The sequence below is a fragment of the Pungitius pungitius genome, chromosome 2, assembly GCF_949316345.1.
Source record: "Pungitius pungitius chromosome 2, fPunPun2.1, whole genome shotgun sequence".
Taxonomy (NCBI): Eukaryota; Metazoa; Chordata; class Actinopteri; order Perciformes; family Gasterosteidae; genus Pungitius; species Pungitius pungitius.
Genome location: NC_084901.1, coordinates 17,003,399 through 17,021,387, shown reverse-complemented (window position 1 = coordinate 17,021,387; position 17,989 = coordinate 17,003,399). Strand labels below are relative to the sequence as shown.

The 17,989-nt window shown below is 51.9% G+C and overlaps 1 protein-coding gene across 1 annotated transcript in view; it reads right to left on the bottom strand.

The window, feature by feature from the left end:
* Positions 1 to 1,070: 1,070 nt before the first annotated feature.
* LOC119210153 (peroxisome proliferator-activated receptor gamma coactivator 1-beta) overlaps positions 1,071 to 17,989 on the bottom strand; it is a 48,671-nt gene continuing 31,752 nt past the window's right edge. Inside the window, exons 2-10 of the mRNA XM_062560520.1 lie at positions 13,221 to 13,406; positions 10,975 to 11,190; positions 6,800 to 6,931; positions 4,507 to 5,482; positions 4,229 to 4,274; positions 3,142 to 3,209; positions 2,212 to 2,839; positions 1,645 to 1,702; positions 1,071 to 1,348 (exon numbers count right to left, since the gene is read on the bottom strand). Coding sequence (XP_062416504.1) covers positions 1,226 to 1,348; positions 1,645 to 1,702; positions 2,212 to 2,839; positions 3,142 to 3,209; positions 4,229 to 4,274; positions 4,507 to 5,482; positions 6,800 to 6,931; positions 10,975 to 11,190; positions 13,221 to 13,406 — 2,433 coding nt within the window. The 3' untranslated portion in view covers positions 1,071 to 1,225. The remainder of the gene's footprint in view (positions 1,349 to 1,644; positions 1,703 to 2,211; positions 2,840 to 3,141; positions 3,210 to 4,228; positions 4,275 to 4,506; positions 5,483 to 6,799; positions 6,932 to 10,974; positions 11,191 to 13,220; positions 13,407 to 17,989) is intronic.

Below are 17,989 nucleotides of genomic sequence, written 5' to 3'. Positions count from 1 at the left end.
GCGCACACACAATAGATTCGAAAATGTATAACATCCACAATTTTTTGCTAAACCAAAGCAGGGGTACATTATTATTATCATTTTTTTTTTACAACCGCAGGACTTCATGGCGAATAAACAGCTTGAAAGGTTCACCACCCGAAAACGGAAAAAGAGAGGGTTATTTTCTTAAATTTTCTTTTTTACAAAAAAAAAATAACAAGAACACACACGCGCAGAAACATACACCACAACGACCAACGCAACGCAGGAATAGCAAGGATCCGCTACAGAGGTCTCTGAGGCCTGCTCCTCCGGGGGGGGGGTTGTGTGTGTGTGTGTGTGGGGGGGGGGGGGGGCGACCATCTCAAACAACACAGACGGCTTTCGTTATTCTCCATCGTCTGTAGCTGTCGTACCATTGCCGTGTCCCGTTTTCATCCGTTAGCTCTTAAATCCCGGTGGCGCCCTCGTTTTTTTTTTTTTCTTAAGCAGTATATCCTCTGGTGAAAGAAACTTAAAAAAAAAAAAAAGAATAAAAAAAAAAAAACGACGAGGTCCTTAACATTACTTTTATTCCATTGGTAAAAATGTAAACATTTTGCGAGGTTGCCTTGCATGGAGGTACGACGAGGGCAGAGAGCCGTGTAGTCGCGGGTGGGTGGGGGGGGTGGGGGGGGTGTAGTCAGCGGTGCAGGGACTTCTGGGCCTCCTTCAGCAGAGTGTCAAAGTCCAGTGCATCGTACTTGCTCTTGACGGGGCCCGGTCCGGCCTCGTCTGGACGACAGAAGAACAAAAAAAACAACAACACGTCAGCATCAAAGCGGAAGAGACGCCGAAGACAGGACCGTGAGTGACGGGACAGGGGGGGGGGGGGGGGGGGGGGGGAAGCACAGCTTTGCGTCGCGGTTCATTACCGAGATCTATGTAGCGTTTCCTCGTCAGCCTCCTCAGGCCCGCGGCGCGTTCTGGAAGACGGTCTCCCGCTCCCTCCAGTGCTTTTGGACCCCCGCCTGGCGGATCTTTATCACCCCCGCTCCCTACAGTCACACAGGTGGAGAGACGGGACACTTTCAGTGTGGAGATGATGCAAATCAGATGTACGACATTGGAAGGACACAGAAAAAAACAAAGCTAAAAGCTAAGGCTGATCTTTCACCCGGGGTGAATTATTTGTCTACAGCACTATAATGTGATAAAGAATGTGATGCCCTCCCATAACAGAACAAAAAGGTTCCCGGGACACTTACTCGTTGCAGATGATGACTTTGCAGTCCTCGGGTTTGCCGAAAACCTGGAAGCGTTTCCTCAGCATGTTCTGGGTCACGCTCGTTGGCAGGTTGTGGATGTAAAACACCTGGCAGTTGTCCTGGCAACAGGGAAACCATGGCAACAGTCAGGACACAGGACCATACACACACGCGTGAACTTTGGGGGCGAGATGCCGGGCGGACTCTGCGGCGCCCGCAGAGCGATTACGGGGCTATCGGTGCGTTTAAATCGGCCACCTCAGACGTGACGGGGAGGAGGGGGGGGGGAACCACTCGACCTTTAGAGGTGCGTTCTGCTGAGCCCAGAGCTGCTGAGCTGGAGCTTGCTCTTTTCCGATTAAAACGCGTCTTTAATTCGACGGGGCGCAGCGGAGCTGGAGGAAGTTCTCTGTACCTCGTCAGACTTGGCTTTGTTCCTCTGCTTGTCGTCGGGTGGGATCTCAGAGTTTTCACTAAAGCAAGAGAGAAGTACAAGAGAGGGAGAGAGAGAGAGAGAGAGAGAGAGAGAGAGAGAGAGATGAGGACGGACACAAGGTGAAACCGAAAATGTCAGACATTAGGAAACGGCTGAACTGCGGCAAAAAAGGCGGACTGTCTCCCACTTGCTGCAGTACCTCCTCTCGCTCTCTCTCAGCCCCCCCCCCCCACCCCCCTCCCTTTCTGCCATCGTCGTCCATGCACAGAAATAACATCGCCGCTGACCTTCTTCTATGTGGGACAGTCGAGGTCACATGTGTATGAAATCAATGCTGACCTACATTTTGTTGTCTATGAAAGAGTTGTGTATTGGGTGTGTCTCTGTTTACAGGCCGCAGATCTTTTGTTTTCTCCCATGTGAAAGGTTCTGTGATTATAGGGTGGAAACATCTTTTAAGCGCCATAAATGATCTCTTTTTCTACTACTGTGTTCTACTCGCCGCCCTGCCTTCCCTCTACCTTCCTCCTCGTCGCTGTGTCTCACCTGCAGTCCGTCTTGCTGGCGGGCGAGTCGGGACATAGGTGGAGGACGGGCGAGGGCGAGCGCGACGCAGACGAGCGCTCCGCCTCTTCCTCCGAGACCGGCGGCGTGGCGGCAGCCGCCGTCAGGCAGCGCAGCAGTGACGTCGCCGACGGCGGCGCCGGTGAGAGGGTCACCGCCGCGCTCTGCTGCCACAGATGCTCCGCCGGCCCCTCCCCGCTCGCCTTTTCCCGCGACCCCCGCCCGTCCGCCTCTTTGGCCGCTGAGCCGCCTCCTTGCGCCTGCAGGATGGCGCCGAGCATGGCGGCGCTGCGCTTGCGGCTCTCCCCGAGGCTCAGCGCGCAGTAGTCGTGGTCGCCGAAGGCGCGCTGGGTGTCGCTGTCGCCGGCCTGGCCCATGCGGCGCAGCTGGGCGTACAGCTCCGTCTGCTCCGGGAGCTTCCGGTGGTGGGCGCCGCGGCTCAGCCGGGGGGTCGAGCCCTTGGCGGCGGCGGCGTTGGTACTGGAGGCCGTGTGAGCGGACTCGCCTCCTCCTCCTCCTCCGGTTCCTTCCCCCCCCTTTCCTCCCTCGACCGGCTTGAAGAGCTCATCCTCCACCGGTTTGTGAGGCGGGGTGGTGGGAGGGGTGAGACCTAAGAAAGGGGGGAGAGAGAAGAGACCTGCATGAGCAAGAAGGAAAAGAAGTCTCCCTTCACCGGTTTGGTTCCATTGAACCAATCCACATTTCTTTGTGCTAAGCTAAGCTACGCTAACAGTCTCCAGCTCCACGTTTACTGTACAGGGATAAAAAAGAGGTCTAAATCTTCTCGTCAAACTCCCTTCTCCTGCTCCTTCTTCCTCTTCTTCTTCTGTCTGTGGCAATGAAATGCACCTGAATGCGACGACATCTCCAAACTAAATCCGAACAAACAAGGAGGCCACGCCAGACGTTTACCTGCCGTTCCACACAGATCCATGCCCAGCGTCGGCTCGAAAGGCTTGCTGCTGTACTGGGACTCTCGGCTGGTGGAGAGACAACGGCAATCAAAGGAGGAGAGAGAGAGAGAGAGAGAGAGAGAGAGGGATCAATCAAAGAGTGCTGTGTCATCGTGGAATAAGTTGTATTGTGCAGTCAAAAGCAATCCAATAACAGCCTGAAACGTCTCCCAGTCAAAAGCTCCTTCCAGCTGATGTCTGCTGAATTTTAAGGCTGCTCCGCTGTAAATGCCGCTGACATTTCTCAGCACGCCTCGTTTCTTATCGCAGCGACCACATGTACTCGGCTGCCCCCCCCCCCCCCCCCCCTATTCTTTCCCTTCTGCTCCTCCGCTCCGGGCGGTCTGTTTCTGCCAGGAGTCAAATATGTGTTTGTATACACAAAAACCAAAAACTTGTTTTTGGTGAGCGCTTCAGAGGACGGATTCATTCAGGAGGGGAGGTGGGGGTTCATGCCAGGTGGGGAGGCCAGGAGCCATCATTCATTAGGCATTTGGGAGTTAAACCTCTGAATTTGAGCACTATTTTAATCTTGTTACAACCTGACGACATCACACAGCGCCACGCTTTGAAGAACCCGCGTTCGGCCTCATTCTGCGGCGCCAGGACGTTTCCCCTGTCCCCTGTCCATTAACATCAGACTCTAGGAGGGGAAGCGCTAAAGAGCCCAGGACTTAACTGCCATGTGGTATATTCTACTCTAAAAAAAAACTCAATTTGAAGTTAATATACTGTATATCCCACTTCTACCAGAAAGAAGAGGAGGAGGGTTTGTTTTCTCTCGTCTGGTCTGACTGGTAAATTACAAATATTTATCATTACAATATAAGGAGACCATACTATTTGTACTGTATTGATTTCCCAGAACGATCTTTCACCTGTCTGCTCTGCAGAGGATTTTATTTCGAAGGCAAGATGGTGATTTCTTGAAAAAAGCATCGCAAACAAGTTACGTTTTGACATTGATAGTAATCACAAATGCACTAAAGACTCATTCAGCATCATTTACAACGGCGGCGTTCAGCAGGAGGACAAAAGACACTCACCCTGTGGAGCTGGGGGTGAGGGTCAGACAGAGGCAGGCTCGCTTCTCTGCAATCACAAGAAGAAGCAAGTTACAACCACGCAGAACGGATCGGATCCACCCGTCTCCTCCCACCCTGCCCCCCCCCACTGCAGCTCTGTGAAGGTGTGTGTGATCAGTGGTGTATGGATCCCACGTGACTTAAACCACTCAATGGCGATGAACTGAGGTAACTACGAGATGTGTGTGTTGCAGTGGGAGAGGAGGATTATGGGTAGCGCGCTCTCGGTCCGTCCTCACCGTTGTGGCAGCAGGGCGACGCCGACTCGTCGCTCGCCGTCGGCGTCTGGGCCTCCGTCGTCGTGCCCCCGCCCGCCTGCGTCGGCAGGAGTTTGAGCCCCCCCGCCCGTCCCTCCTCCCTCTCCTCCCGGCCTTTCCGCTCCCCCTCCCTCGCCCGCCCAGGCCGCAGCCTCTTGCCGAAGCGGCTGGGGAAGGAGGCCAGGCGCCGCGAGCGCCGGACCGAGAAGGAGCCGCCGTCCTCCGCCGCCTCCTCGCCGCCCGCCGGCGCCTCCAGGGAGCCGCTCCTCCTCTCGGGGGAGAACGAGTCTTTGCGCAGCTCCGGCTTAGGGGCGGCGGCGGTGGCGGCGGGGGCGGGGCCGTGGGGGTGGGAGTAAGGGGGGCTGTGCAGTCTGTAAGGCTTGCTCACGTCGAAGGAGCTGCTCCGCTGCAGGAGCTCGCGGAGGAGGGAGTTGGCCTTCACCTCCCTCCGCCTGGCGAAGGGGACCCTGCGGGGGCCCGTCCCGGCCGGCGGCGGCGCGGCGGGGACCAAGACGACTCTGCTGTGAGAGCCAGCGGGGGCCGGGCGGGGGCCCTCGGCTCTGGCCCCCCGGGGCCTGGCGGCCTCGCGGTCCTTCCGCTCCCAGCCCTGCTGCTTGCGCGTGGGCAGGCAGTACGTGTGCATGTAGGTGATCAGCTCCACCACCGAGCGCAGTTCCCTCTCCGAGCCGAACTGAGGCTCCGGCGGCTCGGCGGGGGCCGCCGCGCACGCGGCCTCCACCTCGCTGCCGGAAGACTCTTCTTCTTCTTCTCCTTCTTCTTCTTCTTCGTCCTCCTCCGACTCGCTTTCCTCGTCGTCCTCGTCCTCCTCGTCCTCCTCCGTGTCGGGGGCCGGCGCGGCCCCTGCGTCCCGGGCCGTGGTGAGGTGGCGGTGGAGCTCGGTGCACAGGTGGCCGGCGGGGCGCACCGCCCGGGGCTTCCTCTGCTGGCGGAGGTCGGCCTGAAGGGGCGGAGACAAGCGAACGTGGGCGTCATTCAGCGGCATTCCGCAATACTCGATATTCAGCCGGCAAAAAACTGCAGTCATCCGAAATGCAAAGAAGAACATAACCCCAAAATTCACATCTACCATACATTTTTTAAATTATACATCCTTTTTATCTTTGTGGGCGACATCAAAGATTCACCTGAACTAAATGACTGAAAGAAAGAATTAGAAAATGAACGTCGAACAACTTCCTTTGTGAGTGTGTATTTTGATACAAACGTACTTTACTTTGACATTATTATACTATACCATGACATTTATAGGAATAAATACAGTATGCTATATTTAATGACATTTTAACACCATGTTAGGACTTCTTTCATGACATTTAAGGACAGATTTATGTATTTGTCCTTAAATCCTAAATTAGTAACATGACATTGTGACATTATGATATGTTTCAGAACACATTGGATATTATATGATTACGTGATGTGACTTTCCTTTATGAAAGACGTTTTGGTGACGTTTGGAATCGCTCAGCTGTACGCTGAGGGTGGTAAAAAAAGCTCAGATGAAAGATTTTGGAACATTGAAACATCATTTTATGATTGTTTTCATGCAATAAGAAATATGCTCTTAGATAAGATGAAAATATCTCATCGCATCGTCTACAGTTAATCAGGAACAAAACAGACACATGAGCCCGCAAAGCAGTACATTAAGTTTACGACAACGTAAAGGATGATTCTAACCTGTCACTCAAACACACACACACGCGAGGCCAGTTGGGAGGTCACATGATGGACACCACGCTGCAGCCATCCGATTACTACCAACGCCCTCGCTGCCCCGACGCCACGCCCATCAGCGGCGGGCAGCTGAAGGTTGACCGGCTTAAAATGAAACAACAAAAAGCCGACTCTGTTTTGCTCCTGTTGCTGTGAACATTTTAACGTTGATCCCAGACCTGTGAGCTCAGTCCAACACTGACGGCTCTCATCCTCGCAGCGAAGCCACTGAACTAATTACTGAATGATTAAACCACGGTGTAATGAAATGACTTCACGTGGGATTGATGTCGACGACGCACATCTCACAAGAGCGACACACACACACAGCTATTGAGGAAAAAACAAACAAAAAAAACACGCTCCAGCTCATCCAGCAAACATCAAAGACCCATTTTGCCTTTCATGAACCATGTGAGCGTTTTCTAATCTTCCATCTGCAGCGACACCCGCCCCGTTTTTACTAAAACGCGACTCGTCCCGAAGCCCCCCCCCCCCCACACTGTGCGGTAATTATTCACGGCCATCCGCGCCTCACCTTGACCGGGGGCCTGGCGGGCCGCAGGTGCAGGCTCCTGTTGCTATAGCGATGGCCGTGGCCTCTGTCTTTGTGTGCGTCGGTGGAGGCGGCGGGGGGCACGTTGGGAGGAGTCAGCAGGAGTTTCATCAGCTGGGGAGGAAGGAGGAGAGATGAGTTACTCACAGGTATTTTCTTTCATTCGGTGTGTGTGGGTGGGGTGCGGGGGGGAGGGGGGGGGGGGGTGCTCTCGCATTTCAATTTCTAATCTATATTCTGTCAGCTGTTTAACTCCCTGCAGATGGATGTTTGCACGAGGGAATAACGTGCAGACGGGGGGCCACCGGGGTCAAGATACTGTACATTCATCTCTTGGCCAGAGCTGACAGCTACGCGGCACGTTCACGTTGCCTTTGAGGACCTGTGATCCCGCCTCTTCCCTCCTCGCGTGGTCTCCTCATACCTGTCTTCATCCTCGCCTCCTGCCCTTGAATCCTCACCCCTTCGGGGTAAATCACGACCACAGTCCCTCGTTTTGTCGTTGCCCTCCCCCCTTTCCCACTTCACCCGTTCTCTCCACCTGAATCGTCCTTCTCTCCGTGCCCCCCCCCCCCCCCGCTGCTGTCCTCTCATTGCTTTTTGTCATCTGTCTGTTCACCCATTTACTCCAGTGCCTGGCTTCATGACGGGCCGATCAGCTGATATGAATCAGCTTAGGGAGGAAAATCCCCCCACTAAGCCTCCAGAAGGAGACAGATACAGATGTGATCGGAATTGAGGATTGAATCGCAGCTCCCAGAATGACTCACGGCAGGGGGGGGGGGTCACCTCAGTGTCCCATATCCATCCCTGCTGGGAGTTCGTACAGTTGTTTCATGTGAGTTGGCTATTAGGGGGGGAATTGAGGGACAATCGCAAACGATAAATTCATCCCTTAATTCCTGTTTGGATGATGAATGCCGGGTCGTTTGTTGCTACTTCGTCAAGCTGTCAGAGCCTCAATGGGGCCGCACTGTCACTAAATGCATTAAATAGTAGAATGAAATGTCCAGGGAGTAAAGATTCAACCGGCTCATCACCTGGAGATGAAGACAAAAGACAATTGGACCCTTTATTTACTGTTATAACGCACTCGGCAAATGTTGGCTCCACAGCTTGAGCACAATCTGTGAATCTACTTATCGGTTCAAAAAGCTGAGTAACGTCTTTGAAAGAAAGAGACTGAATTACACCGTACATACAAGTAATGGTTATGTATTAGTACGTTTAACAAAGTTTGATTATTGGCTTTTAGAAAATGACTGACGGACATTAAACTACAAACGTTATCCAGCCGCCTTGTTATGCAATGAGCCTCTGTGATGAATATCTCTGACTCAATGATGGCACCTGAACCTCTTTAAATATGGAATACATCAAGCATGGAATACACTCGTCTGGTTCCTCTTCATTTAAGGGCTTCATAAAATCTCTGCGATTCGCTCTTACAACCAGTATTTATGCTGTCGTACATTTATGATGAAGACCTTTGAGACATTAAAGAGGAAACTCCGTCTAATAATGTGATTCTATGAAAGTCATGTAGGGGGAGGGGGGGGGGTTCATCATGAAAGTTGTTTGCCTATTGATGATTCTCCAGGGATCATCGTTTATTAGTAACGCTTCAACGAGGGTGACAGTAATTGCGGAAAAAAAAACTCTCTGGGTCAAACGGCCGGTGCCAACTTGGCTCCGAAGCGCCGGGTGATGCTCCTCTGAGTCCCATTGAGGAGGATGAAGAGGAGACTGAAGGTTTGTGTCTGTGTGAAATACTGAAAGAACCCCCCCCCCCCCCAATCGGCCTGCTTCAGGCCCCTCAAACACTCTACTCCACTCTGGACGCCTTCCAAAGCTCCAATGGTGGCATCAATGCAGGCCTTGTTCTGTGGTGGCACACACACACACACACACACACACACACACACTTACAGGGGATATGACACGCACATGCACACAGAGGAAAAGCGGAGGTATTTGCAGTAGTTGTAGTTGTGTTCTGTAGAAGAATTAATGTGGTTCAAATTCTAATTTGAACTCAATTAACATCGAATATGGAATGAAAATTGTGATGGGTCACAAAAAAGTGACTTGTATTTTTTTTACATGAATCCAATCAAGCTCATAAAATGTCAAACAGATTAACTCCTACACACAAACGCAAACACACAAGACACACACACACACACAAACACAACCGTCAGTTTCCTTTCCCACCCGTAGAGGGCAGCGATACACACATGACTGAGCACATAAATGGCAGCGGTCATATGACAGTGAACCACTCGGCGGATGGAAATAAGGGATGGAGAACACACACACACACACACACACACACACAGCTTCAGTAGAGTAAGCACCCTGATGTTGTTACACAAGGCGTTTCTGTGTAAGTGGATGTCAGGTTGCTGTTTTTTGCCACTGATCGTAAACACAATGGAGAAGCTTTGAAGCACATTCATATTCTGCGGAAGGGTTCTGCTTCCTGTTGGGACGTCTGAGGCGCTGCCTTCTAGACCAGCGGCTCTGTGAAGGTCTCAGGAGGGTGAAGAAAAAGCTAAGTGGCTGCTGCAGGTGAATAATAAAAGCTCGTGGTGCATCATGAGCAGAAAGGAGGAAGTCTCAAACTCAAAAATCTTAAAATGTGTAAAAAAAGATATTTAAATTGACTTCCTACAGTCGTCTTTTTTAAAGCAGTTTCTCTGGCGCTTTGAAAAAAAAAAACAGCAGTAGTTCACATGACGACGATCTCCAGGAGCTCGAAACTTTAAAAAAAAGAGAAGAAACCAAAGCGATCGGAGGCGCGACTCGTCCCAAAGGGGGGGGGGGGGGGGGCGCAGCGCACTGACAGCTATAGTCGTAGTAATAGTAGTAGTATGTGGTTGCGTGCAGAAAAAAAGAGACGCGCGTGCGTATGTGTGTGTGTGTGTGTGTGTGTGTGTGGGGTGGGGGGGGGGGGGGGGGCTATCTTGCCAGCTGTCAGGAGGAATGAGGCAACGAGCGGTTGACGCAGCTCTCCTCTGGGGGGAGTCCAGAGGCCTTTTCTGCTGCACTGTTACACTATTTCAGGGGGGGGGGGTCACATACAGTGCAATGAAGCACAGTGAAATATAGGATCAATTCCCGGTGCTGTGGGTCATTGACTGACCTTCGCTCTGGTCAGACTCTGTAATGCTTCCATCAGCAGATGGCGACAGGAAGTCACAGCACCGCCTTAATGTAACTTCCCTGTATTCTACATCTCAATGTAAACATCTGGACGTCATCAGTATTGATGGTTAAATAAAAGGTCAGGTGATCACAAAATACCTCCCGATTCATCTGGAGATGAACTTGAATATCTGCACCAAAATGCCAAGAGGCAAAACCTAAAACTACCGTACGGTTCTTGTTAAAGGGAAACGGGACGAATGTATCTTGACGAGTGCAAAGAGGCCGCAAAGCAGCAGCAATCACGAGTCAGCTTCCTGCTTCAATTAAGCCGCTCACTGTGGAGGGACACGGCAGTTTGTTGTGCGTGGGGGGGGGGAAGGGTTGTTTCCCTGGAAGTCTGGTTAAGGGAAAAAGATGGAGGGGCCCAGTGAGAGAGAGAGAGGGAGTGAGAGAGAGAGAGAGAGAGAGAGAGAGAGAGCAGCACTGTGTGAGAGAAGAGAGAGACGGGGGGGGGGGGGGGGGTTGGGATCTTCGAGCATGAGCTGGAGGAGCACATATACGTTCACTCTGATTTTTAATCCTGATCCTAAACCCGATCCAGTTACAGCCCGCTCTCTTCTGTCGATTAAGTTCTCACCGAAGCTTTCGGGGGAACGTCAGACATCATCACATTAGCGCCGTTCAAACACTAACCCGACCTTTAAATACTCCTGAAACGAGACAAACTTAAGTAAGAATCTGCAACGTGTCCTCGGGATTCGGCTCTCCTGCTGTCCTCGGAAGGACACGTGCACTTACAGAAAGACACACACACACACACACAGGATTGGATGAAAGGTCACACTTTGCCCCGGCGTCCCTCCCTCCATTTTCCTGGAGTTGAAGGCGGACTTTGAACCTTGCGGACCCATCGCGGTTATCTGAATGCAGATTAAGATAATTGGGGGGTGGGGGAGGGGGGGGTTCTGATCTAAACAACCAGGGGAAAAGAAAGAGGCGTTCCATACCAGAGATGGGTCGTCCGTCTCGGACCCCATGGACTGGCTGAAGTCCTCGGCGCCGAGGGGAAGACGGCCCTCCTCCTCTTCCTCCTCCTCCTCCTCTTCCTGGTCGGGCTCCTCCCCCAGGGCCGGGAAGACGGAGAGCCCGCCCACCTCGCCGTCCACCATGCCGTCCAGACTGTCGGTCAGAGCGGCGAGCAGCGCCGCGTTCTCCTCCTCGATCTGGAGGAAGACGAAGCGTTCAGGGCGTTTAGTTGTTTTAATATTTATAAAATCATTGCTCCTGGCTCTAATAAACGGTGCTGTTTCATATTAAAACGCTCCCCCCCCCTCGGGCTGGCTGTTGGGTCGACATTCGCAAAAAGCAGCGCTCAAAAACTGCTTGCAAAGAGAATAATTAACCAGTCATTTCCCACACTTCCCAGAAATCCACCACACCTCACGCTACATGTACGGTCACATGTACGAGTCGTTCCCAGTGGAACCGGGGGCGCCACTGTGGACTAAAGTGAAGGTCGTCTCCGGTAAGCAAAGGACTCCTTGAACAAAAGGGCAAAGCGAGTCAGAGAAAAGAGACGAATCTCAAGGTTCACGGTGACATCCGTGAAGGAGGTCTTCGGCGCCGTGTTTTGGAACCGAGGAATGAAAGGAAGTCCTTGTTCCCGAAAACACCTAACAACACTGGCGCATTATTTGCTTCCGTTGACAGTTCCACTCATGTTGTGTGTTATGGATTCAGATCTCCATCAGCAAACCCAAAGAATCTATCACGGATTCAAGGACTCAACGGGATTCGGAGAAACTTCAGTAGACTGGACTATTGTGACGGTGTGTTCACAGGTCTCTGTAAAAAGTCAGTCAACCAGAACTCTGCAGCTCGAGTCCTCACTAAAGACCAAGAAAGCCTCAGTTTTTCTGCTCCACAAACCCCCAGAAAGCTGCTGCCTTCAATTAAACCAGATTCAAGGATGTCAACTTGTATTCCAGTCTTTGGTTGTAATGGCTATTTTTACCTAATAGTTTGAATTTCCTTTTATTTTGGATTTTTGATTATTTTACGACGTTAGATAACTTCACAAGTATTCAGCGCCACTCGTCATTGGCGGATGCAAACAAGCTATGAGGATGGATAGATGTTCTAATTCTAAGCTGCGTGTCATTGCCAAATTCTCCACTCCTCCACCTTCCTCCGTCAGTCGCTCGAGTCCGTTCTTGTTTCTTTTCTGCTTTATCCAGCCACACGTTTGTCTCCGCGCGGGGGCCGCCTCGCTGTGACGGAGTCTGGTGGCGAGGCGATAGCAGCGCCGGGCCTCTGGGGGAAGCCACCGAGCTCCATTCATCCGTCTCCCTCTCTTTTATCACCCGGCTGCATCTTCACCGGCTGCCAAACCGGTCATTACGTCGCTCCTTCTCCGCCTCGCGGCCTCGCTTCCGTGCGCGGAGTCACGAGCTACACCTTCGTAAGGGGGATAATTATGCTTTTCGGGATAATAACAGCTGTCTCTGGGTTCAATTTGTATTCATAAGTCCAACTTTTAATCCACGGTTTTAAGATAATTCATTTGGATGAGGCTCGTGGATATTACCTGATTGTATTAATCAGATTAGAGAGACATTAATTAAATCCCTCGGTGAGTGAGAAGACACCACGAAATACACGTATGAAGATGAAGAGGTTGCTGTGTAAATGCCTTTACATCATTGTTTGCAAGTTGCACACAACATGTGTAACTGAACCCTCTCCACCTCTCCAAGGTTAAATTAAGCTCCTCTGCACTCCAGCAGCGACCAATCCGATTGGACACCGATACGCTGCTGCATATATAAGCGGAGACGCTGTATTCATTACACGCGCTTTGTGACAGGTCCGTCGGCTCTGCTGATCAATTAGTCTGATCAATGTGGGATTGACAAATATATGCCGAGGAACGGAGAGGGGAGCAAAGAGACCTTTTAGAGTTATGAGAGAGAAGTAAAAAAAATATATATATACAAATGGGAAATAAAGTGCATCGGTGAAAGATGCAGCGAGTCCGATGGGCCAAATGTGAATATTAATATATATATATACTGTATATAAGAATAAACACTCACACTAATACCCTTTTCCTTTGAAAATCTATATTTTTTTGTCGTTTGTCTAGTGTTCACACAACTCATTTTGGTCGTGCATCCCTTGCACATAATGTCAATAAAAGATGGGTGGGCTCATATCTCCGATATTTGCTCGTTTTGGGGCGAAGGCGCCTCACCTCGAAGAGCTCATCGGCGGCGCTGTAGCGGACGGAGGGCGGCGACGCGTCCGGCGCCTGGTCGTTGCACCACTGCAGCTCGCTGAGACAGTTGACGCTGTCGAAGTCGCTGGTGTCCAGCTGAGAGAGGTCGATGTCCGGGAAGTCAGTGTCCAAGCGGTCCGAACACACCTCCTCCTCCCCATACTGGAGACGGAAAAAAAAAGAGAGAGAGAGAGGGGAGGGGGGGGGGGGGGGGAGGTCACGTTACTCAAACATCGACATCAAAGCGAAAGGAACTCCCAGACGGGCCGTCTTCCTTTTGACATGCAACACAAAAGTGCATGAGACCCCGTGTAAAACATAACCCCCCCCCCCCCAAAAAAAAACAGAGGTGGCGATCACAGCTGGAAAGATCCTCGGTGAGAAATAAACATGCGTCACTCAGTTGCTCTCTCGTGCGATCGCACAAAGGAATTTTTATGTTCTCTGTGAAACACCAGCTACCAAACATGGGAAATAAGTCCCCCCCCCCCCCCCCCGCGAGACTCCCCAGGCCGGTGTTTCCTGTGAAGTTCATCGCTCTCCGCAGCACGGCCATTGTTTAAAAACAGGCCGGCTTGATCCCCTCTGGGACCCCCTTTCCCAAAATATGCACGCAGCTGAAGCACGGCGAGGCCCTCTGGACCTACGCCTCCCGCCGCCCGCCGCGTACCGAATGTGTCGTTGCACCGGCCCGAGACACGAGGGGCTCTCATCCGTCTCATCAGCGGCCCCCTCGCCCCCTCGTCCCCTCGTCCCCTCGCCCCCTCGGCAGCTGCTCGCTTCCGACTATCGGGACCTTCCTCGTGAGAGGAGGTCGGACGCCGAGACCCGCCGCAGCGCGTCACGCCCATCCGCCCAAGTGTCTCTGTGCGTTTGTCCGGCTCGGGACCCGAGGGGGCTTCAGGTCGGACCCCCCTTTCGCATGGTAATTAGTTCTGTACACATCCGATGTAAGAACCACTGGAGCCATTTATAGCCAAGTGTGTTGCACATTCAAGTAATCCTTCTTGTCAACATAAAAAGACATAAATAGATAAACATGTAGACAAGTGAAAGGGGGGGGGGGTATTTGTACTGCTAGAATCATATTAAAACCCCTAAAAACACTAAAAAGAAGAACCCTCTCTAGACCTCCTCAAGATCCCCCAATATCTACAACCTTTATTCTCTCCAGAGCCCCAATGAGAACCCCAGTGAGAACCTCAGTGAGAACCTCAGGGAGGGCCTCAGTGAGGGCCTCAGTGAGGGCCCCAGAGCCCCAGCGAGGGCCCTCACTGAGGCCCTGAGGGCGCGGGGATCTGCTGAAATCAAGTTTCCAGGGCGACGTTAGCAGCCACGTGGCCTTCAGTCACAACACGAGGCCGAGAGTCAGACACATGCGTCACAGAGAGGAGCGCACATACGGAGCAGGAAGTGTGTCTACGTGACTCAGTGTGAAGGGAAGCGAGCGGCTGTTCTCTCTTGGGGGAGGTAAAGATTTTGGGGGGGAGGAGGGGAAAAAAATGCAGTCGAACTGAGGACTAAGTGTACAAACACGTGTGCGAGACAAGATGCGTCCTATTGTTCGGGGTGATTATGAAGCGTGGCCTGTTACCGGCTTTTCTGTCTCTCATTCACTTATGCTCCCACACACACACACACACACACACACACACACACACACACACACACACACACCATTCGTCTCGCTCAGACAGGCCCGACCAGTTACACCCACCACCTCTCAAACCGGCGGGTTTCATTCACTATCAGGTTCCCTCCGAGCTGATCTCATCTCTTCTGCCTCTTACAAACCCCGCGAGGAAACATTCTGTTGCAGCACGTTGTCACCAGAACGTCTCAGTTTGACACTCACGCAGTCTGAACGCCGCTGTGAGATGAACGCCGCGGCGCGTTGACCTATGACCTCGAGGAACGTCTGTCTGGGACAAGGAACTGAATGTAGCATTGATGGTAAATTACCGACGCGATGCAGGAGCCAATCAGCAGAGTGGGAGGGGGGAAGGAGTGTTAAGATGTGTGTGTGTGGGGGGGGGACTTGAATCAGAAGGGAAGTTAGTACACAAGAGACTAGAGAATGCCCTCTATACAACCCTCCCACGAATGCCCCCCCTCCTATGCAGGTGTGTGTTTTCACCTAGAGATAGTGTGTGTGTGTGTGTTAGCGTGCTGCTAACATGCCTCTCACGTGCGCCTGACTCATCCCGCCGCATCACTCGCTCCCTCGCCGCATCCTTCCTCTCCTCTCTCCTCTTCCATCCTCTCCTCCCCTCCTTGACCCTTACTTAATCCCTTCACCTCTCCTCGTCCATTCCTTCTGCTCTTATTTCCTCTCCGCACCATGTCGCCTCCACTCCCTCCCTCTTCCCTCCCTCTCCCTCTCCTCCCTTATAAACTCAAACAGGCTTATTGATTTTTTTGTTTCCGCTCAGCTTCTCTCTCTCTCTCTCCTGAGTCATTCTCTCCATCCCTGCTGTCAATCAATAAAAACATCCTTGGGCACGCCACACACACAACATTCACACACACACACACACACGGAAGTGACACATGAACTCACAGAGTGCACACACACACATGGTCATGTGATAGCATGTTTGACCATAACTAATTCCCAGCAGCAGCAATGGAACCCAGCAGCAGATGACCACAGAAACCAGTCCAGTGCTTCTGCTGTCTGTCTTTCTGCGAGGGGAGCGAGCCGCAAGCTTCCATGGCTGCAGGGTGGTGATGATGATGATGATGATTCACCCCGAGGAGGCGGGCCGAGGCGGGGGGGGGGGAAGCGAACAGCCGGGCCTTAGCGGCGCCTTGGCCCGCAGCTGTCTTTGCAAAATGCACAATTTGAGAACTGTCATTCAGATTGAGTGAAGCTGGTTAAAATGACACGCGCAGGTGAAGCGTGCCCCCCCCCCCCCCCCCCTCGCGTCCTCCGTTAGCACCTCCTGGTCCCCGGGAGGGAGAAGTGAGCCCGTTAGAATCTATCCGGATGCATTGAAGGAGAACGCCGCCTCAGATTCCATGAACTTCTCCCCCCTTTCGCAAAGTGGCCCTGAACAAAAAGGAGGGTTTGAAAACCACGGGGTGTGAGGTACGAATATAAAACAGGGCGTTTTCTTTGCCGAAGAACACCACAGTGCTCAGTCATCCATCCAGGGGAGGGAGAGAAGACACAAACGTGTTGTGTTTGCCAAGAGGGGGAGATAAACAGGAGGAAAGAGAGGCTTCTTCTTGCCAATTTTAATGCACAACGACGGCTACGGCATAACGCAATAGCAGCAGGGGATGAACACATCCCTCGCCGTGGCTCTGAACCAATCTATTATGGCTCAAATGGAGCGTTAGAACGGGCAGATTAAGCAAATGGGGGCGATATTAACGCGGAAGGCACCTTTGGAGTAATCAAGGGGGCAGACTGAGGATCCGAGAAGAGGGGAGGGAAAACAACGTGGCTTTTTAAATGAATTCCACATCGACCGTCGATGCAAATGCTAAATCCTGACCTTTGACCCCTCGGATACCTTTTCAGAATACTGTCGCTTGAGGTCCGCTTTGTAAAAAAAAAAAAGGACATCCCAGTATGTGATGATAGCATTGGGGGGGGGGAGGAATGGAGCGTGAGGAGAAATGAAGTGTGGAGACTTCCATTTGTGGTCAATCTCTGCGTGAGCAACAACAGTGAAAACCCACTGGCCCGTTCAGTCATAAAAAGCCTGCCGGGACAAACCGCGCATTAAACCTGCGCTATTTATAGGCCCGGCGTGCACGCGGGACAGGGGCGATCTGGGCTAAAACCAGCAAGTGGCTATGGAAAGGCCAGCGAGACTGCGCTGTGGTGCTCCAGCACGTGGAAGTGCTGCACCGTATCCTTCACTTCTATCTTTACACACACACACACACACACATTCTTTAAAGGCTGTTCTCCTGCTTGACCTCTCACCGTGGTGATGAGGTAAGGCTTCTAGGAATAGCATATTGGTATTTTTTTGTCACGCGACTTCTTGGAGGCCAGAGTCGTCTAATTGGTTGAGTTGAGGATTTGTGGGTAGAGTTGAAAAGCGTCTTTTTCTTTGTCTAAAAGCCCCCCAAAAATATAAACGGATACACGAGCAAATGCTCCATAACTCTTACTTACCAGCTAGTTAGCTTAGCCTATGGATGCAGCAGCTACCTGCTAACTGACCTTAAACAAACAATTCACAAAATGGCTTTTTTTAGGGGCAATTAAACTGACTTTGTGCATTTGAGATTGCCCACTGCTCCCTTTCCGGTGTTCCTGTGAAAAAAAAGCAGGTGCCAATCTCCCAAAGCAGGTGCTAGTTGGGATATTAAAGCGATAGCGTGTTGATCGGCCCCCGGAGGAATCAAAGCAGTGGCTGCTGCTTTCTTTGGCAGCTCCACAGCAGGCCCTTTTGTGATGTTGTGTAAGGTCGGTCACAAGCTCAATCATGTGCCGGTGAGTCCTCGCCAGCGCTCTGGACTGTCCAAACTCCCCTTTACACCCCCCCCCCCCACACACACACACACACACACACACAGATACAGCACCAGCTCCATACAAGGTCAAGCTCTCCCAACCCTCGGCTGTGGATCACAGGAGCAGAGAGTGGACGGCCTCTGAATACACAGGGTTATTTTTCACTTTAGCAATGGGGGAAAATTGTTTAACTTGACCCCCGAAGGCCTTTGGCAGCAGGTTCTGGATTGCCACAAAGCAAAGTTGCAGAAATCCCTCTTACTTACTT